Source organism: Halictus rubicundus, chromosome 6 (genome assembly GCF_050948215.1).
Source record: "Halictus rubicundus isolate RS-2024b chromosome 6, iyHalRubi1_principal, whole genome shotgun sequence".
In the NCBI taxonomy this organism is placed as follows: Eukaryota; Metazoa; Arthropoda; class Insecta; order Hymenoptera; family Halictidae; genus Halictus; species Halictus rubicundus.
This window is the reverse complement of record NC_135154.1, coordinates 17,241,093-17,263,072: the sequence shown is the minus strand read 5'-3', so window position 1 is coordinate 17,263,072 and position 21,980 is coordinate 17,241,093. Positions and strand designations below refer to the sequence as shown.

Sequence of the window (21,980 nt, the reverse complement as noted above, 5' to 3'; positions counted from 1 at the left end):
AGTCCTTATCCGCAGTCGTGGAACGCGAACGAAGACGGACGATTAATTTCGCATTAAAGCTTGGAAATCAATTTGCCGATTCCCTTTTTCGAGACAGAAATATTCGACGGAGCCGCGATGGTTCGAGAGTAACGCGATAAAATCGTCCAGCAATTTGCAATCGGGTATCTTTCACGACGAAACAAAATTCCGATCTTTTCGTATCGATGTTTAAGCATCGAAGCGAACGCAGACACATGACAACTATAAATTTTCTGTCCCTTCCAGGAAATGATCAGGGACGAAGAAATTCTGATCGGTGCAATCGCGAGGAAATGGCGAAGAGTTAAAACCGAGCAAGTTATTCGAACCGCTAAGTAAATGATCCGGTATTCAGATTTTCCAATATTTCCGAGCTAGCACTTGTAAAACATTATCCACGACAAATCTAGCATTTACTTAGAAGCAATTAGGGTAAATCTGCCTTATCTCGGCCAGTGCCCAGCGGTCAGCCTTTTTGAAAATAAACGACCGCGGATTTGATGCATACATGACAAAAATGGGCACGCATACAATTTCAAACAGTGAACATATGAAAATGATCCGTAGTCGATAAATTACGTAAAAACAAGAGATATCTACAATCTCCGATACATTTGAACGACGAGACGTGGTTAATTCCTCGCTTCAATGTCCCCGTAGAAACAATTTAGAAGATACGATATTAATAATAACGGAGAAGGCTGACTGCTGGCCTCGAATGGCCGACTCCAGGACTAATTACCCTACTTATTTGCCAGCATATGACCTGTTTGTACTTACGGTATGTGAACGGGATACTCGGGTCCCAGTAGTTTGCTGCCTTCCCAGAAACAGTCCAACGGCGTAATGATGGCGCAGGGTATGATACTATCGAAGATCTAAAAAGAACGGATCCGTTTAGCTCGCCGGAAGGTTGGTTTCTCGTTGTAATTGAAAAATTACGCGCACGGAGAGCATGATCGATCTAGCGTGTTCCCCGATTAACGCACCATCGATCGCCGCGAGATTACGTTCGACGGGGCGACTTAATACAATTTTCGGCTGGATGCCGGCTCCGATGATAATTATTATGATTCCGGGGCATTTAATCATCGTCGTCGCTTAATGGCGAGCACCGCTACCCTCTCCCTCTCTCCCTCTCTCTCTCTCTCTTGCTCTTTCTTTCCCCTGGCTCCGATTTACGATTATTTCTCCTTTTCTTCCGATAGTGGACACTAACGATCGGCATAAGGTTTTTCTTGGTAGCGAGAGGCATTACGGGGCCGGCCACCTGTGTGTTCTCGGAAACTCGAATAGGGCGGTCCCCCGCTTCAAGCGTCTCCCTTTTTTTCGGCCCTTTTGATTCACGAATAATACGAATTTCGGATAGTGTTCGAGGAACGCCGCCGCGGACATTTGTCAAATTGTCCTTTCCGATCCCTCCACGAAAGAAAAAAAAAAAGAGAAAAAAAAAAGAAGAGAAAAGAAAAGGAGTCACAGCCGTGCCCCCTAATTCGTTTTCGGTGAGGCCCCCTTTGCGAGACGACGCGCGCGGACCCCCGTTCTCCCTTTTTGCACGGGAAACATTTACCGGTGGCGCTAATGGTTTAATAGATTAATCTGTTGCGAAAAAGCGGGCCCATTGAAATTTCACTCCCGCGTTCGCTACCCCTAACTTCTCTCTGCTGTTGCAATCATTTCGCACCGTTAAGCAAAGTCGAACACGTCGTCGAAATCCACCGGAAATCATTTATTTGTAATAAATAAGAAAGAACTGAAGCAATAACTAATGACACGGCGAAATCATAAATTACGAGTGTGAAAGTGGATGGGAAGAATAAATGTGTAATATAGTTCATAAATATAATTAATAGACCGCGGATGTTTATGCAAATATCGTGCATCAATTGTAAAAGGCGGGATCTCAAAGTAATAAATTCCTCCTTCGATTAACAATTGTAATGAGTCGAAAACAATGCATGGATGTTTTTCGAGTTCTTAAAATTCTGACTACATTTTTGTCATAAATTTATAAAATTTGCAGTCCAGTAATTAGGATACAGCCAATTCTTAGCTGAACAAATATAATAATTCCAAGGATCCAAAGAATTGAAGAGGAATTTGGATTGAATTCCGCGTTCGAATGAACAGAAAGACAGCGATTGCTATATTTTTCATGTGTGATATACGCGGCCATAAAATGCTACAAGTGCGTAAAATTCTCGTCATCAATCTGTAGAACGTCGACGCGGCCTGCTCGAATCGGAAACACTTTGTATTGTAATTTTTAGTACTTTTAAAACTCTCGCCCGGCGATACATTGTGCATTTGTGCCGGGAATCTTATTGTTAGAAATAAGCGGGAAGGTCGAGAATAACTTCTGAAGCTTTTATGGAGTAATGAATCACTCGTAATTTATGACACACTAAATTTCTCGTAGTTTAAACGCCCTTAAAGGATCACGTGTGGAGGTGTGTAACGCTCCAGACGCGGAAAGACAGCATCGTCGAACGAAGACGTTCCTGAGGCACTGCAACCACTTATGCACCCATGCTCGTCTGCATTCTGTGGCATGCGGCCGCCGAGCACGGCTGCATACAGCGTCTCAGCATTTTCTCCTCAGTTATACTTTATTACAATAATTCTGATTAAAATCCTTTTTACTTCTCTCACTGGTATTCTTCAGATCCACTGACTAAAAAATTCAAACTTCTGTGGCAAAATATTTTTAATCACTTGTGGTAACATCATCTTGAGTGAAAACAATTTTTTCCAAATTTTACATTACTAATTTTCGAACAATGGAAGGTGATCAAAGATTCTCGCGATTTATATAAAATATCTAAAAAAATTCTGTTGCAAAATATTTTCAATCACTCGTGGTAACATCATCTTGAGTGAAAACAATTTTTTTCCAAATTTTACATTATTTATTTTCGAACAATGGAAGGTGATCAAAGATTCTCGCGATTTATATAAAATATCTAAAACAATTCTGTTGCAAAACATTTTCAATCACTCGTGGTAACATTATCTTGAGTGAAAACAATTTTTTTCCCAATTTTACATTACTAATTTTCGAACAATGGAAGGTGATCAAAGATTCTCGCGATTTATATAAAATATCTAAAAAAATTCTGTTGCAAAATATTTTCAATTACTCGCGGTAACATCATCTTGAGTGAAAACAATTTTTTTCCAAATTTTACATTACTAATTTTCGAACAATGGAAGGTGATCAAAGATTCTCGCGATTTATATAAAATATCTAAAAAAATTCTGTTGCAAAATATTTTTAATCGATTGTTGACAGCCTACACGATCACCTTGAGGGACGAGAATTCTTTCGAAATTTTACATCAATAATTTCCAAACGATTGAATAGAATTATTCTCGTAGATGCTATGAAAGGCGATCGAAGACGACTGTTGCGATTTATGCGGATTAATAGAAAATAAATTTCTACAAATTGGTACAACGGAATGTCAAGAATAAGCTATTAGAACGCGTAATTTCGCATTAAGCAATACCCAATAAATCCTCGGCTGAGAGAGGAACGAGAAGCATTGCACAGAAGTCCGTTCGGTAACGGGCACGAATAATAATTTCACCGGCGATTCATAAGTAAGTATAAATCGCTCGAGATAGAGTCGAGATATCGAAGATGAAAAATTCATACGCAAAAGTGTAACAGCCTGTAAGCCAGCTGCAGGATAATAATATTCCTGTTTGTCCGGGATACGAGAGACCGCCGTGTGATTTAGCCGGTTGCTCGGGGCGCTGCCCGCATACCAGGACATGTATCATTTGACATTAATTTTTAAATTGAAACTTGATGAATCGCAATGAGATCGGAATTCTGTGACCAACTTTGATTGTGAGATTTCATCGATATATTATGCATCATCGGACCCGTAATAACACGTTATTACCGGCGGGCATGACCACACGGATTACTCGCGATAACCAAAACCCGAAGAAACTTCGTTTGCGGAAAAATAAATGAATTCGGTGCTTTGCAATTTAAATAGTCGTAGATCGCGTGCACCTTCCATTAGCAACCGTGGAATTCAATTCGATAAAATTAGACGAAACTGACAATTGAGCTCGATCGCTTGACATTGTTAAGCTTCAGTTCAGTTTTTCCGGAATTTCTTTTTTTGATTCTGCAAAATTTATAGTTGGGAGCTTACGAGTTATTGAATCACGAGCTAAGGGATTTTATGCATTCATGACTAAAATGGGTAAGCACAATTTAAAGCAGTGAACATATTAAAAAGATTTAAAGGCACCAACGTATTGGTTTTAGCTTAACAAAATAACTAAAAGAAGAAAGAAATTTTTATTTCGCTCCTGTGTCTTGCAATCGATGTAAATATTTTTTACTTTGCATAAAGATCGGCAGTCTAGTAATCATAGTTTATAAATGCATCAAACTATCTTTTAACGACATCTTTTTCCAACATTATTTAAAAAAAATTAGCGTTCGAGGTGCCGGAAATCGTCGCCAAAGGGATTCAAAAGAAATTAATACCACCCCTCGGAGCCAGCAGTAAAGCAACACATATCATTTTACCGTCGTTATCGTTCATTTAAGACTGACTATACTTTTTCTCTGAGAAGAATCCTCTACACTCTACCGCGTCACCGTTCGAGGCTTCCACATCTAATTGACACTGGAAACGTAAACTGGAATCGATGATGCAGTCGGAAAACCGAGGGCAGAAGCGTAGGACTAGTTTCAGAGGAGGAAACTGGAAATAAAAGGAGGGAAAACTGGAGCATAAAATTGAACAGCGGTTGAGAAACGAGATCGTAATGTCGCGGAAGTGGCGGTGTCTCTGATGTGACCACACGTGTAACACACTTCCTTTTCCCCGTGGATATATGCCCAGCGATGTTTTAACGTGTTCGCTCGTTAGTGGCGCAAGAAAACCGCATTCAAGGCACACACGTGAGCGGGACACGCACGACTTACAACCGTGTCTCGCAGCGGTACAAAGCCGCGGGTTTTCAAGCATTGTATTGAATTTTCGACGTTTACGACCACGCGCGCGACTCGCCCAACGACGTGCTGACTGGGAAACCGAGAAACAGAGAACTCGGAAGAGCATGGGAACCCATAGCGATGGGCACGACCTCCTATCAACTTCTACAGATCCTCAAGCATTTCCATATGCTCAGAGAAAATGTCTACACTGAGGAATAAAAAGTACTAGGACTCCGAGGGCTTTGTCGTTAATAGGGCCTTCCAATCTAGAACCTTGGAAAAATGGATTCTTCTTTTCTGCATTTTCTTAAATCACATATGGAAATATGTCTGTGAAGGAATTTGTTCGAATTCGTAAGCGTGACGAAGTTATGGTTGGTCGAAGAACGCAGTTCTCACTGTACACTTCGGGGAACTATAACTTGTACAATTTTAAGTATTTTGGCTTCAAAAAATTAGGTTATACGGTCCAAATAATGGAAAATATGTATGCAAAACTTCAATGCGAAACGGTTGTCCGATTTATTTATAAAAATTTCTAGATTGTATTCAGCCTCGAGTGAAGTAGAATCAACAGAGCGGGGTAGAATTTTGTCTAGGAAATGTTTTAAACAAAATTGTTTATTTCATACACGATCCACAAACGTAATCACATGCATTGAATTGTTATTGCAAAGTGTCGATTCTCCAGTTTCCAATTCCAGTTTCAGGCAAGATGAGATGAATATAATGGACAGAAGGGTAACAAAGGGAATGAAGAGTGCAGACAGTAGGGATGAAAGGTCGGATGATAGTGGATCGTAGCCATCGCTATGTATCCTAATAGAAATCTCGGAGTCATGGTGCGTGCGCAATAACGCGGTATCGCAGTTCACGCGTCGAATTCGCGAATAGCGCGGATAAGTGTGCGCGCGAGTTCGCACACGGTTAGGTCTCGCCTACATAGAAAGTAGTGGTAGTTTTAAATTACCTGGTCGATGTAGTGCATGTCGAAGTTGGGTATGTTCAGCGCGTAACACATGTCTTTCAGCCTCCACGTGCTGCAAGCGACACGGAACACATGCATTCATGAATACAAGTTTGCATCCCCTTAACCCCCGCCCCTGCACCCGGCGATAAGCGGCCCGAGAAGTGCACTCGAGAAAAACTTGAGACGATCGGTGTTGTGTCTCTCGCCTCTACGAGCCGCTTCCCGATGCACGTTTCACCCTCGAAAGCTACCATGAAATGCAGTTTGCCTTGTTACGAGACACAGAAAGAAATCCTTTTATGACATCGAATGTACATGGCATATTAGCGTCGGCAATTTTTAAGCACAATCGTATTAATGTTCCCTGAATAATTCTTGGACAAGACCATTTTTTTTTAACATGAAAATAATAATATACCTAGCTAATAACGACGATTTTATAAAAATTTATTTGGAGTAAATGGTGTAAAAAATAATTGTACATTAATGGGCTGATATGAAACTTACGACGAGTTTAAGTTTACCCATGGTATCTTTCAAGGGTTGTAAACGTGTCCACATAGTTTGCAAGAAAGAGGATGAACTGGGCACACGAATTCCACAAGAATAAAAGTTCTGATGTCAATATTAACCCTTAGCACTCGAGTGGCGACTCTGAAGCACCACTAGAAATTGTTGTGGCATTATTTCAAAGAAATTATAAAAAATATTACAAAATATTTGTTACATTACAAAATTTGTATTTAATAGATGACCAAACATTAAAATATTATATGTGGAAATCGGATCAGTTTCGTATGAATAAAATGAAAATATTGTAAGACGGAAGAAAAATTTAGTTTTACAATGAAAATAGCGCCGAGTGGAAAGCCACGAATAATCTGTTGGCCTTGCAACATGAAAAAGCAAATCTCGTTCGATAAAAAATCATCAAACTACACTGGATTAAATATTTCATTTTTGAAATGGAAATTCCATTTAGTTCGAGTGTTTTAAGATTCTGAAAACATTTTTTAACGAATGTCTCTGTACACGCAAAGACGTTTATTCGGAAGGAACGAAATGAAATGTAAAATTGTACGACGCTGTGTGGAACGTGTACAATGCAAATAATTGTTAAATAATTTGATCTCCGAAAACAGTAACGGTAGTACGGCTAACGAGATATTAAATCGCCATAATTCGAAGTTAAGTGCGCCGATTGCTACCGCCCAGACTGAAAGTCACGGAAACTCGTTGCGCAGACTCATCAGCCGTCCTCTTTCTTGCGTACGCATCGGTTCGCGCAAGAAACCAGAATGATGAAAGGAAAATAAGAAACTCGAAGAGAAGAAAAAAAAAAAGAACAAAAAGGGAGAAGAAAGCTTACATTTCGAACAGGTGTACGGTGACCTGCGTGGCCGCCTTCAGGATCGCTAGGTGTTCCTTAAGCGCGGCAGGATGCAAAATGTTCGCCCCAGAATGTCTCGGCGTTTGGATGACCAGTTGATGCGTCGATGCTGCAGCTTCGCCTAATGCTTCCGAGGCGTAGGTCAGCTCCTTCTGTAACCTTCCGCCTTCTACGACCAGCAGAGAACAAAAGAAACATCATTAGGACACTCGTAAATCATAGCAAAAATTCTTACGTATAGAAAATCAGCGACCGAAGCGTTTTCGATAAAAAAGATTGGTAGATTCGACCAGGTGGGAAATTTGTGAGAAGCGATTAGGATGGAAGTGAGTATAGTGATATTGGCGGAAACTGATTACGGGATGATACAATCGATAACATTGATAAGTTGGTTCTTCGAGACAAAAGGGTACTTTAGGCACTTGGGTCATTGTATTTTTGGTAAAACCGAGAAATTCGGGTCGATTGAGAAACTTGTAGAAAGTGATTAGGATGTCGTGGAAATGACTATACGTGGCTATATAAGCTTAGTGATGTTAGGGGAAATTGATTAGGGAACGATGCAGTGGATAACATTGATAAGTTAGTTCTTCGAGACAAAAGGGTACTTTAGGCACTTGGGTCGTTGTATTTTTGGTTAAACTGAGAAATTCGGGGATTGGGTCGATCGAGAAACTTGTAGAAAGTGATTAGGATGTCGTGGAAATGACTATACGTGGCTATACAAGCTTAGTGATGTTAGGGGAAATTGATCAGGTAATGATGCAGTGATAACTTAGTTCTTTGAGACAAAAGGGCAATCGAATCATCGTGATTTCGGTAAAATTGAGAAAATTGGAACTGAGTTGGATGTCATAGAAGTGACTATGAGCTTAGTGCTATTAAGGGATGATACTGTGTAACTCTGATGAGATTGCTCTTTTCGGCAACTGTTTTCGAAGGCCACGTTGGAATGCGGGTCCGAAACACAGTTGTCTTCCTCCAGGATCGAGACTACCTGGCCTTAGGCTACCCGTGGTCAGTCGGAGGAAAGTCGCGAGCATGGTCGTGATTGGCTGGTCGCTTTATTCGCGACTCGTACCACTTTAAGCTTTCGGCAGGCTGGCGATGTTTATGCTCGGGACGATTCCCCGAAGAGAAACATCGACTGGGCCCCGCGGTGTCGTAACACACGTTTCTACGGCTTTACGGGTATACCGAGAAAAATTTCTGGCAACGAACCAATGAAAGCCTTCCCAGAACAAGACGTGGAAATAACTATGTTATGGCTGAAAACGTTCCTCGACTGGCGATACGACATCCCCCGACGAGGTGGTCTTATCTAAGTAAGTCATCTGCGTTAGCGACGTCATCGGAATTGTGATCACGGAACCCGACTCATAAATAACTGATATATAATTTACAGGCTATTCTGTAAACAATTTCGTCGCTTTCGAATTTACAGGTTATTTTGTAAACAATTTCGTCGCTGGGGAAAAACCTTTTCGTCGCTTTCGACAATCACTACTGTCATCCGAGACAGTCTTTGCTGCACTAAGATCGTTTCAATTACTACCTTTTAACTCTCGTGCGGTGTTCAAAGAGTGCACCTTTATTTTTTATTGTATTTTTGGTTAGGGGGGTGTACAGGTACGTTCAGTTATTAAGAATGCATTTATGCGCACTGGTAACAATGTTGAAAATACGATTTTGTTGTTGGCTCAGTGTTAAAATGTGAGAATTAGATTAGCGATGCACGATGTAAGAATTCTTCTCAAAGAAAAATGTAGTACTCCCTAAAGAGATTTAATTCTGGATTTTGAAATAAGGGTAAAAAATGGAAAACTGGTGTACGTCGAAATACTGCAATAATGAAGCGAATCTAATAGTGTAATGTAAAAATGAGGTGTGTCTAGGTGATTAAAAAAATGAAATGAGCTTCAAAAATGTAAAGCAAAAATTACGAGAATATTCGTCTACGAGTCCAGTAGTCTAGTGCGGCAGGACGTTCCGTAACGAACGGTTCAGAAAAGGTGGCTAGAAGGATATAGTTGCACAGGATGGATCGAGCCCGTGACGGGAAAGATACGCAACTATATTCAGCAGAAAGTAACGCAGGAAGGGCATGAGAATGACGTCTGACACGGGGTACGTCGGGATCCCACCTAGTCAGATTTCACCGTCAAAAATGCCGACGGCGTATTTGCTCGTTCCGCCACGGCGCGGCCTCTGGAGACCACCCGTGTTGCCCGCTATCAAGGAGGTTCTCAACCTCTCGGCCGGGAAATCCTCCATAGAGGCGCTCCCATACGGTCGCCGTCGCGGAACGGTCCTTACGAGCCTCGAAAACCAACTCTTACTCGAACTAATTTTATTCTATATTTTCCAATTATTTTTTGTCACGTTGAATCGCACCGTTTTCGGTTCTACCCGTCGATCGTCGAAGGAGAACCAGCGCGAAGGAGTCAACGGGCGGTCCCTCGAGTCGATATTCAGGGATGTACGAGTGGAAACGAACGTACGGGCCTCATCGTGACCAATCTGAGGGACAGGGACGAATACCATGATCGTAAACCTCGAAGGACGAACAATAATGAGAGCGAGGAAACAACGACCTGGGTTACTGTGCTCTCTGTGATTCCTCCGGCCACCACAGGCCTTTATGCCGCGGCACACAACGCCTGCTACACTCGTCAAATTGTAATGCGATACCCTCGTAAATGGCCACCGTTTTCACCGAATTGCCTCGCAGAGATACCCGCTTCTCCTATATGTATACATTTTCTCGTATTTGAATTTTTCCTACAAAGAAATGCTTGCGAGACTTCATTTTTCGAGTAGGTTCAACGAGAATTTAATGTTTAATATTTTTCCCGGGATTTTTCTGCAGTGTATACTCGAATAACTCCCAGATACCCACTTACACAAGTTTTACAATTTCTTAACACTAGAACGACCCAGCAATAAACGCGACTAACGTATATTGCTTTGTAACAGTGACAAGACTGTGCCCATTCAGACCTCATACAACTTTTATTGTAATACGTGCTTCAATGAAGCGGTTCATCAAAAAATTTCCGACGAAAACATTTTTACAATTTCAGTAATTGTAAAAGAAAAAATTAGGAACCAGTCATTTTGACTGCTCCGGTCGTTCTAGTGTTAATTTTTGATACAAGGAACTACTTGCGAGACTTCATTTTTCGAGTAGGTTCAACGAGAATTTAATGTTTAATATTTTTCCCGGGATTTTTCTGTAGTGTATACTCGAATAACTCCGAGATACCCACTTACACAGATTTTACAATTTCTTAATTTTTGATTCAAGGAAATACTTGCGAGACTTCATTTTTCGAGTAGGTTCAACGAGAATTTAATGTTTAATATTTTTCCGGGATTTTTCTGTAGTGTATACTCGAATAACTCTGAGATACCCACTTACACAGATTTTACAATTTCTTAATTTTTGATACAAGGAAATACTTGCGAGACTTCATTTTTCGAGTAGGTTCAACGAGAATTTAATGTTTAATATTTTTCCCGGGATTTTTCTGTAGTGTATACTCGAATAACTCTGAGATACCCACTTACACAGGTTTTACAATTTCTTAATTTTTGATTCAAGGAAATACTTGCGAGACTTCATTTTTCGAGTAGGTTCAACGAGAATTTAATGTTTAATATTTTTCCGGGCTTTTTCTGTAGTGTATACTCGAATAACTCTGAGATACCCACTTACATAAGTTTTACAATTTCTTAATTTTTGATACAAGCAAATATTCGTAAGACATAATTTCTTTTTTATTGAGTCAGGTGGGAATTTTGTTTCACTTGAAATTGATGGACAACGGATTATTGATAAACTGCGGATTGTATGTATTTACGATAAAAATGAGAAACATGCAAAGATAGCAGAGAAATTTAAGAACAATGCTGCACTATTATCGACTTATTAAGAGCTCTAGAAGAAAAATTTTCGATTGAATTTCTGTTTCTTATGATTCACTCAATTTTAGTGTTGTAGAATATTATATACATATTGAAAAGCTGTTCTTTATGAATGAACGCAGTAATTGCTCTGCGGTTGGGATAATGGCACTCGCAATCGTTGCCCTCGAACGGCGAAAACCATTTTCCCCGGCTTTTCTTCGAGGCTCAGGTCCCTAGGGATCGATCATCGAGCCCCGGAAGGATGATATATTGTCACCGAGTAAAAACTGCATAGCGGTTTTCGGCATTCCGCCACAGAACAAGGGGAACAAAGGAGGAAGGGGGCGGGAAAGGTCGAACGTGCGCAATCAGGTTCCCTTCTTTTCACGCCACCTTCATTACTGTTCGTCCCCCGAGGTTTACGGTCAGGGTATCTGTTCCTGTTACCCAGGTCGGTCACGATGACCCTTCTTGCTTGGAATAGTATCGTTTCCACCAACGTTCACAGGCAACGTTCTCCCTAGAAACCGCGTTACATAATGCTTCTCATAACGACGTTCATTATCGACGCGTCACACCGGGTCCATTACACAAACATTTCCGTCGCCGTACATACCCCGGACGAATACCGACAATTAGTCCCGATTAATTATTCGCATTCTTCGTCCACAGCAATCGTTCACGCGCGCGCTTTCTTTTTCGTCAAACGGCGCCCGTTGCCGTTTTTGGTCGATCGGCTATCCTGGAAATGATTTTTTCAGACTGTGATTTGAAAATAATCATAGGCTCCGCCGACTACGTGTAATTATGTAGACTCGCCTTTAACTTGATGGTGATTTATTCCTTCGTTTTTTTTTTTCTTTTTCGGAACCACTTTTTTTGCTCGCTCCGAAGATAAATGAAACGTGGAATCAGTTGCGACGATGTTCCGCGAAATTCTGAGGATGCGAAGATTCGACGGCGAGACTCAGCAATTTCTTATTGGCCCACGGGAGCTTGCTGATCGGAAATTAAATTAGATTGTATATTTAATAAACCTGAAGTTCTTCGGATACGTGAATTAGGAACGTCTCTTAAAACAAGAGGATCGACGCTGCTGCTTTAGAATTTAGTGAGAGCTTTCCGAGGAATGAAACGAGTTTTAACAACCTCGAGTTGTAAACGCACCAAGAGCAGACGGCTATTAAGACATAAATCACTTAGGATAAAAAAGGCTCGGTTATGAGTTCATATAACTGACGTTAAACAAAAACTCGCTCGCATAAAAGAGGATAATATTAATGTGGACAGACGACGCTCGAAAAATTCGAGCTAAGACGACAAGATACAAAGAACAATCTTTAATTTTCCTCAGGAAATAAAAATGATTAAAGAAAAGTTGAAAAATTCAAACCATCACAAGGTCCAGATCTTGAACAACTCAATCGCACTTCCTCAAGGAATAAAAATAGTTAGATTCTAAGTGTTTGTATAAGCAGAAAAAGGCCTAAAGAACAATCTTGAGAGACTCGGCGATATTTCCTGAAGAAATAAAAATGGTTAGATTCTAAATATTTGTATAACCACAGAAAGGGCTAAAGAAAAATCTTGAGAGACTCGGCGATATTTCCTGAAGAAATAAAAATTGTTAGATTCTAAAAATTTGTATAACCACAAGAAGGCCCAAAGAACAATTTTGAGCGACTCGGCGATATTTCCCGAAGAAATAAAAATTGTTAGATTCTAAAAACGTGTATAACCACAAAAAGGCCCAGAGAATAATCTTGAGAGACTCGGCGATATTCCCTGAAGAAATAAAAATTGTTAGGTTCTAAAAATGTGTATAACCACAAAAAGGCCCAAAGAATAATCTTGAGAGACTCGGCGATATTTCCTGAAGAAATAAAAATTGTTAGATTCTAAAAATGTGTATAACCACAAGAAGGCCCAAAGAACAATTTTGAGCGACTCGGCGATATTTCCCGAAGAAATAAAAATTGTTAGATTCTAAAAACGTGTATAACCACAAAAAGGCCCAAAGAACAATTTTGAGCGACTCGGCGATATTTCCCGAAGAAAGAAAAATTGTTGAGGAAAATGTAGAGCTGGATAGCCAGTGTAGATCATCCCCCGCGGCAGGAGCGTTCGTGTAACGCAGTGCGCGGCTCGGATTCGCGCTGCTTCCGTGCGCTCGTAGCAGAATAAACACGGTAAAATCCAATTTCGCGATCCGACGTGAAAATAGCGTATCGGAGGAAGGAAAACTGCGATCTCCGTAGGCTGAAGGAGGCAAAGCGAAGCGAGCTGGCGAGCAGTGTGGTCAACCGCGTCGGCTAGAAATTTCGTAGCGTCGGGTTCTGGCAACACCTACCTCCGCGGGCACCGGAGCGTTTCCTTACGGAGGGAATCACTTACAACGAGTTTCGTCTCTCTTTCCCTCCTGTGTGCCGCCCACGTGAAATGAAAGATTACGGGATGTGCCCCACGCGCGCGGGGCACCCTAGAAGATGAATCAACCTGTAGAATGCGCGGGGCCATCGAGCGTAATAAAGACACTACTCTCTACGCTCTACGTAGCAAGAAACACGCGTCTTAACGGAGGAGAGCACGATAAACAAGAACAAGTAGAAGAAGGAGAGGCAGAGAAACGAAGAACTGCGAGAGAGGGAGAGAGAGAGAGTGAGGAGGAAGGCGAGGCCGTAGTTGGATCGAAGGGAGAAAGAAAGATCGAGCAAGCTGAAGAGAGAAGGGAGGATAGAGAGATAGAGGGAGATAAAAACGGGGGTAGGGGAGGGCAAGAAGAGAGGACACAGTCCCTGTGATTCAGCAGAGAGAGAGAAAGAGAAGAAGAAGAAGACGGAGAGAAAGGTAAAAGAGCAGGGGGGTAGGGGAGGGGCGCGCATCTTGATTTATCGGCGGGTAGTCTCTGTAATTATTTCCCCGTCCCTGTCTGGTTCACGGGGGCGAGCCGCGTTCCCGTTCTATCTGCACCCTTCCGGCTACCGTGATCGTACCGTGGAAGAATCCCTGCGTTGGCCTCTGTCCCTCCGGGACACCTTTGAATGGCCGCGCGTCTTTTAGCTCCGTCGACTTTGTCTCATTCACCCGCCGCCGAGCCGTGGACAACCGGGACGCGAACCTCGCCGGCCTGTTCGCCTTCCGACGGGACTACGGATAGTCTTCCTTCAGGAAACGTGGCTGGATGTAACTGTACAATCGATGGAGGTGGGATCATCGATCGGTCTTTGATCGACGGAGAAGCTGGAAATACGGTTTCACAGCAAACTGCGAGAAGAGGCTATTGATCATGGATCCAACGCTAGGGATCGTGTCCCTTCGGGATGAAATTAGACTCGACGATACACTCTATTGAGGTCTCGTTGCAGTTCTTCGATTTTTGGGTACGCCAAAGACTCATTTCGAGAATGACTATAGACAGTGTACCTACAGGTAAATGAGATTGAGTGCAACAGTGTGTCCAATGGGGGAAGCTGGACAAGCTGGTAAACTTGTTACAGTTCCTTGATTGTCAAAGGCTTAGAACGCTAGAAGTAGACTTCGGTGGCTAGTACTGGCTCTGGATACGACGAAACTACGATTAGGGTAACGATCCACCTAAACATACAGTGAGTTTAAACCAAAATTGTATGCATAAAAAAAGTGTTCATTATTCAGAGATATTCAATTTGCTTTATTCTCTTACACTGAAGTTTATGTTATAGGAAGAGATGACGTATATGAGAGCTCTTGGTTTGCCTTCGAAGCAATGACATTCCTGCAGGACAAAAACGAACCCAAGACAAGATTGAATACAGAGGGTAACGATCCACCTGCTAAATGTGTTCCGAAGACGTTTCCTTGATCGCGTTCTGCTCAAACCCCGAGGACACATTTTAGCAGGAAGCGGTTGCTCCGGAAGAGAAGAATGCACGATTGCGCGAAGTAGATGACGATGTTACAGGGAGATTTGCTTGACGATGAAGGGGGCCTAGGATGATAGAAAGCTCGTTTCTGAGCGAAACGGGGCCGCACCGGCGTGACGGTCGGCGACGGTTCTGTTGGCCCGAGTATCGTTTCCGTTTTACGGGCTAATGAGCACCTTCGAAATTGCACGTACCGCAAAATAATTACGCAAGCGCAACGAACGTTTCTTCGTGGAATAAAACGACCTCGTTCTCCCACATGCGACAGACAGCACACGGCGGTGGTGTTCTCTTCGGGCAGATCGGTGTGCGCCCCGTGGGCCCCGGGGGCCAGGAGGAAGAACCGACGTTTAACGATAATTCGATGCTCGCCCCAAGGGAAGAGGCTGCCGGACGTGAGCCCGAGTCTTGGATCAACAGAGGCCACCAAAGAAAAGGGGAAAAGAGTGGAAAGAAAGACGGAGAAAAGAAAGAAGAAACGAACACGCGCGTGTTCCTCTTCCACCGTGTACGTGAACGGACATGGGCGTACTACGAGGGAAGCAGGTGCAACGAGCGGGCCCTTTGGAACCGAGTGAAACAACGAACAGCCGCCGCCGGGAAACAGAACGGAGAAGCCAGCAGAGATGAGAGAGAAAGGGGGGGAGGGGGAGCAGGAGGAGAGAATGAGAGAGAGATCGTTACTCCCACCCCCTTTTCGTGGTTCTCGTGCTTCGTCCTTAAATGCCTCGGCAGGAGCAGAAGCAACGATGGTGGCAGCCCTCCTTAAGTTCTCCTCCTTAAATTTCAAACGAGGAGGCTGTTAAGCCGGACAAGGTAGGACACGACCGTCGAATCGTTAAAGGGATATTCCGTCCAATTACCGGTTATACGTTAATTCCGCGATATTACTAGCCAAAAGCGAAACGCTTGTCTAAAACACGGAACACCGGTCCCCGCCGCTGACCCCCAGAGCGAAACGACCCGCGCCCCACGAACCTTCTGTCTTTCTAATGATTTCTGCGTTCCGAGAAAGTGATCAACCGTTTCTTAATTTTACCCTGCTGACAGAGATGTATTTGCCGCGAGACGGACAACCCACGGGAGTTTCCTGGACCGATCTCTGCCCACCAATAGATTTCGAGAAACCGACGACTCGGTTAACGTTCATTCTTGACGAACTGGGAAATGTTTCTTCGATTTGATTCAATTCTAAGCAATTGTACTTTCCTGTCCAAAGGAACGTTCTAAACCTCGACAGCAACATGATCGAATATTGTTGCTCCCCAAAATCTGTGTCGACATGATTCCCATTTGATATCCTATTTAAACAGAGGAATTATTTCAGCAAATAATAAATATATAAATAAGGAGCCTAAAAGAAAGTACAGAGAATGCAAAGAGAGAAAAGTTTGCGAGATTGTAATTGCACTTCAATTGAAAAGAGTTCAATAATTGCTAGGTTAAGTTTGTACAAAGCCACGATGGCTCTGATGCTCCACTTAAAATTAACTCGGCAGCATTTGTTGATTTTGAAAACAATGTGATAATTTCATTGTGTACCTCGCCAGTAAAGATCGAAGATGGTTAGCTGTTGGGTTTAGCAGAATTGTGAGGGATGTTTGCTCAAACCGGCGAATTTATGTGCTCCGATGCGGCCATGGCACCCATCTGTTGCTAAATAAACGTTCCACGAAACGGTTCCCTCTGACACTTTACGAATAAGTTCCGAAAAGTGGCCTCTTCCGTTCTGGAAGCCGATCCCGAGGGAGTAACAAGATTGAACGACTGTCGGCGTCGTGGAAATGCACGTGTGGACAGCTTTATAGCGTGTGAAAATATAAGAACCACGTGCTTCCTGGATATCCCCATGCGTGCCGGGGTTTCCCAACAAAAAAATTCTTTGAACGTGTGTGTCGAAGTGATTCCACTTCTTCGTTCACAAACTTCCGAAAACGCTGACAAACTTTTTCGCATTTTTACGGATTGATCTTTCGCAGTTGAATATCCAAGTGACTTCTGAGACATTACACACCTAATCAGCGACTCAGATGTCTTTCTGAATAGGACACGAAGAGATTGCTGACAAGATCTACAATTTCTATTAAATCTGTATCAATCAAATTTTATGCCAAATCCCACTGAAACGGTACGTTTAAAGCAAATGTTCGCAGTCCAAAGGACTCAAATCATAAAACACTCGACGAACCCGACTCGCATAACTTTCATAGTATTCACAAACGACCCTGGCTCGGAGATTCGACTTTTATCAGGCCGAATCACTGGGTAGACGACCCCGTTTCCCAACCCATACGCAGCCGTTCACACGCAGCCCTCGCATTACCCGAGCCGGCAATTAGGCGTAATGCAAGGAGACGTGAATTCCGCGGGGCGTTCGCAGCCTCATCAAGGTCCGCGGCTTAATTTCTGGCTGACGCTTAACTCATGGCATCAACATAATGCCTTCCAGACGGCTGCTGTCGCCGGATCGAACGGTGTCACCTACTTTCGGCGGGGAAACCATAAATCAACCTCGGCCGACGCGTCGATTCCGCCAATAACGCCGTTAACACCTACCGGGAGAGATCCTGGGAGAGAGAGATCCATGATCGACGAACATTGAGCAAGATCTTGCGAGCCGATCTCGAGCTGGAAACCCTTGACCCTTTGCAAGCCAATGATTACTCTGAGGCTAAAACTCGTCGTGTTATAGGAGAGAGAGAGAGAGAGAGAGAGTAGCTTACAATCCATGGTTAATTAGTACTGCTATCAACGCTGTCAGTCGTTCACTGTCATTCTTCAAACCATTAGGAGATTCCGTCAATTCTCGTTTTCAGCATCGACGTATTGCTGTAAGTCTCTAATGCATGCTCGTTGCTACCTGAGTCCATCATGATTCAAAATCTTCGAAGACATCATTCTTGCACAAGATCAACAACTCGCCTAAACAAAGAGTACAGCCCATGCGACTTGGTGTGCCCATAGTTAGCACATTGGACAATGCACTCCCTAAATCCTACACTCCAAAGTATCGTCTATCCCAAGACACACTCGATGTCCTCAAGGTAGATGCCTAACCATATCCTGCAAAAGATGTTGGTCTAATTTTCAGTGTAACACCTTAGTCCATCATAATTGAAAATCTTCGAAGACATCATTCTTGCACAAGATCAACAACTCGCCTAAACGAAGAGTACAGCCCACGCGACTTGGTGTGCCCATAGTTAGCACATTGGACAATGCACTCCCTAAATCCTAGACTCCAAAGTATCATCTATCCGAAGACACACTCGATGTCCTCAAGGTAGATGCCTAACAATATCCTGCAAAAGATGTTGGTCTAATTTCCAGGGTAACACCTTAGTCCATCATGATTAAAAATCTTCGAAGACATCATTCTGGCACAAGATCAACAACTCGCCTAAACAAAGAGTACAGCCCATGCGACTTGGTGTGCCCATAGTTAGCACATTGGACAATGCACTCCCTAAATCCTAGACTCCAAAGTATCATCTATCCCAAGACACTATATCCTGAACGTGGATGCCTAACCATATCCTGCAAAAGATGTTGGTCTAATTTCCAGGGTAACACCTTAGTCAATCCCCTCCCCGAGTCCCAGACTCCAAAGTATCATCCACCGGACGATGTCCCTGACCAGAATGCCTAATCGCGTCACGCAAAAGTTTCAGATCGAACTTTTACGGTCCAGTAGTCAAAACGGTTTGGCTCGCATCGGACCGAACGAGTGAAATAAAAGAGTGTCGATCCAGTCGGGCAGTCGGCCAATTAGATCCGCGAAAGCTGGTCTATAAAATCGAATCCTCCCGGTGGCGGGTTGATTACCGTAGGTCTTGCGGATAAACATTCGGGGTTGATGCCCACTGGACGGTTAGTAGGGACGCTATGAGACGGAAAGGAAAAAGGGGAATGAGCAGGGGGGGGTGGAAGAGAGAGAGAGAGAGAGAGAGAGAGAGAACCGAAGAAGACGGGGCGGGGGTCCGGGTTTGTGAAGCTGGGCTAAGGCTACTTGGCGTAGAAACCCTCGTGGCCCCTTTCCCGACTGTTCCTGTGGCTGGTTCGGCGTTTCGGAGAGAGCGGGAGCCGCGCCACCAGGCGGAACGAAGACGGGGGGAGGCGAACGAAGCGAAGGAGCCCTCCGAAGCAGGCTTAGCCTCTCTGAGGCTCACGGAGGAGCTGAGACTTGGCTCAATCGCTCAGGCACGCAGGCCCACCGCTGGTTGGCTGGCTGGGTTGGCTTGGCGCACACAGAGAGCCCACTGGGCCACCCACCGCGACCATTCACCGGAACCGAGCCCCATCCAATCCCAGCGGTTCTCATTTGCCGTCCCGGCTTTTTTCCCGTACCGAAATCGTCCGAGCGATAACCATCTTCCTTCACGCGTATCCCCTGCCCCGCTTTTCACCACCCGCCGAACTGGAAAACCATCATTTTATCCAAACGTCCCCAACAAACAATTCAAAAGTTCCATCGAACGTTCCTTCAAACGTAGTTCAATGATGAACAAATCAAAAGATGATACAGGAAGCTAAGAATCTCTGTCGGTAGGTGTCCAAGTGGCAAGTCTCGTTTAAATGTGTTTCAAACCACGTCAAACCGGAGAACGTTTGCAGTCGTCTTATCATGCCCAGTCATCCCAGTCAAAATAGGATGCAGAAAGCTGAGAACAATTGTTTGGAGGTGTCCACGTGCTACGTCCCGTTTGAAGATGTTTGAAGGTTCAACTGACCTGGAGAACGTTTCCTCAAATGGAATTCAACGCGTGCTGACATCCTAGTCGAAAAAAGGGTACGGTAGGTTGGAAGCGTTTGAAGGTGTTTGGAGCTCGAATTGAACCGGAGGAGAGAAATCTAAGCGCTAGGTCTCGTCTAGGGGATGATCAGACGTCCGTCCAAGAAGAGGCCTGGACGAAGAGCAAAAATGTCCAGCTATGTTAAGATTTCGGGTCCATCGGTAAATAGAAGATGAGATCCTCTGTTTACGCGGCCGTTCGTCCGTCCGTCGTTGCAACAACAACAGATTCCCGGTGGGTCTTTGGACGACGGTCTTCTGACTTTCTTATCCTCGTTGCGGCCTTACGGAATTCATCCGTTTCGCTCTCTCCCGTATCCCTAGCTCCGGCGTCCTCCCTGCTCTTGGTGTATCGTGCCGTCTCTGTCCCTCTCGCCGGCTTCATCATCGTTTTCTTCTTCTCGGGTTCTGTCTCCGTTCCACCGGCGACCGAGTCCTCTCTCTCTCTCTTCCTCTCGGAGGCATGGGGGCCTAATGAAGATGTAAGCAGTCGGCCGGCCCTCGTGCACGGTCGTGCCTTCGTCCTCTGTCTGTCCTTGTCATACTAACGCCAAGGCGGCCTCCTTGCACCGACTGGCCCCTCGGTACAGGTCGTTCCAGGAAGACGCCGACTAGCCACTTCCGAGTTCTAGGCCCACGATCAGTTTTCCGGCATCAGTTTTCCACGACCTGTGGCTCATTTTTCTCGCCCACTCCCACCTTCCGGCTATCCAATTTTCTTCCTGAAAATACTGTTCAGAACTGCTCTGAAGCAACTACGCGTGGGCCCTTTTGTTTGTCGATTATTTACAAACGACCAATGTACACGCTACTGTGAAAAATAGTTTACATTCATTTTCGGTGAATTTACTCGGTTTTAGAAATAGCTACTGGACCTTCAATTTGATGGGCAAGAAATTTAGATTTAAGATAAAGTCAATGCTGATTGATTGTTACGAATTAATTTGTACACCTAACATTTTTCTATGGCTTTGTAAAAACTTAGACTTTAAAAACCAGGTGGGTATGCACAAAGCTTTATATTCTAACATTAAAATAAGTGGTGGAACGTGAACAAAAATTGCTCTGGAATTCCGTTTTAGAGGGCCTAGCCTACAAACTTTTTCCATTGTTGTAAAGATGTGTAGACGATGGCAATTCAGGTTGCGAGCAGCTTCAATTCAGAGATTAAAGCCATTAAGCGCGTTCAAGATGACAATACCGCTCCGAAGTGAACTGATTCCTCTCTGAGCTAAGCAATATCGAATGGGACAAGAACTTCTCGGAATTAAATCATTTCTCAATTTTTACTCGTTCAATCTTCGTTAGGGACCGGCTGTTTCCATGAAGAAGCGAGCAGAAGAATGCTTGTAGTATGTCATTCGTATGGAAATGGATATCGAGTATCGCAGAAGCACGTTTTTTTCATTAAATCTGCGACATTCTGAAAATTAAAATCTTGCTATACACAAACATTAAAATGTACTTGTGAGTCACAATGAATTAAAATTTGAATGATAGATTGAAATTAACATTTTTTTATTTTTATAAGGCAATGCAAAACAACCATCTTCATGCTTGGTAGTTTTAGTGTTTGTTTACTGTTCCTCAAGGTGAAAATTTTTCAAATTACTTTTTTTATATACCCAATACACTTAACCCTTTGCACGCGAGATTGTGGACGTCACGTGTCCGTGACGGTGATAGCGAACGTGTTGAAGCGTGAAGTTTTATAAATGAAACATGTTGATTTAAAATACAATCCTAGGATGTTTGAATCAACTATTTCTGAAGAGGATGTAAGAAGAAGAGCTAATATATTTCGAGGGACTCGTGTCGGAAAGAAATGAATCAGCTCGATAGATGCCATTTTTCAAAGAGCCGGTCGCCGTCAGAGTCCGCGGCAGGCAAACGCATGCAAATCGCGGACAGTTCGGCCATCAATGAGAAAAAGATTCTCGACTCTTGGAGTGACCTATACCGACGTATTGCCTCCCTTAGGTGAGGCTCGGCCAAGGGACCCCTTCCACGCTCTCCTTTCTCCTTGT

General features: G+C 43.5%; 1 protein-coding gene across 2 annotated transcripts in view; it reads right to left on the bottom strand.

Annotated features, from left to right (window-relative positions):
- The window catches only part of Ptc (protein patched), a 57,191-nt gene that overhangs the window by 16,307 nt on the left and 18,904 nt on the right, over positions 1 to 21,980 (bottom strand). For both annotated transcript variants that reach the window (XM_076789027.1, XM_076789028.1), the window contains exons 3-5: positions 7,330 to 7,519; positions 5,961 to 6,030; positions 802 to 899 (exon numbers count right to left, since the gene is read on the bottom strand). In XM_076789027.1, the coding sequence (XP_076645142.1) occupies positions 802 to 899; positions 5,961 to 6,030; positions 7,330 to 7,519 (358 nt within the window). The remainder of the gene's footprint in view (positions 1 to 801; positions 900 to 5,960; positions 6,031 to 7,329; positions 7,520 to 21,980) is intronic.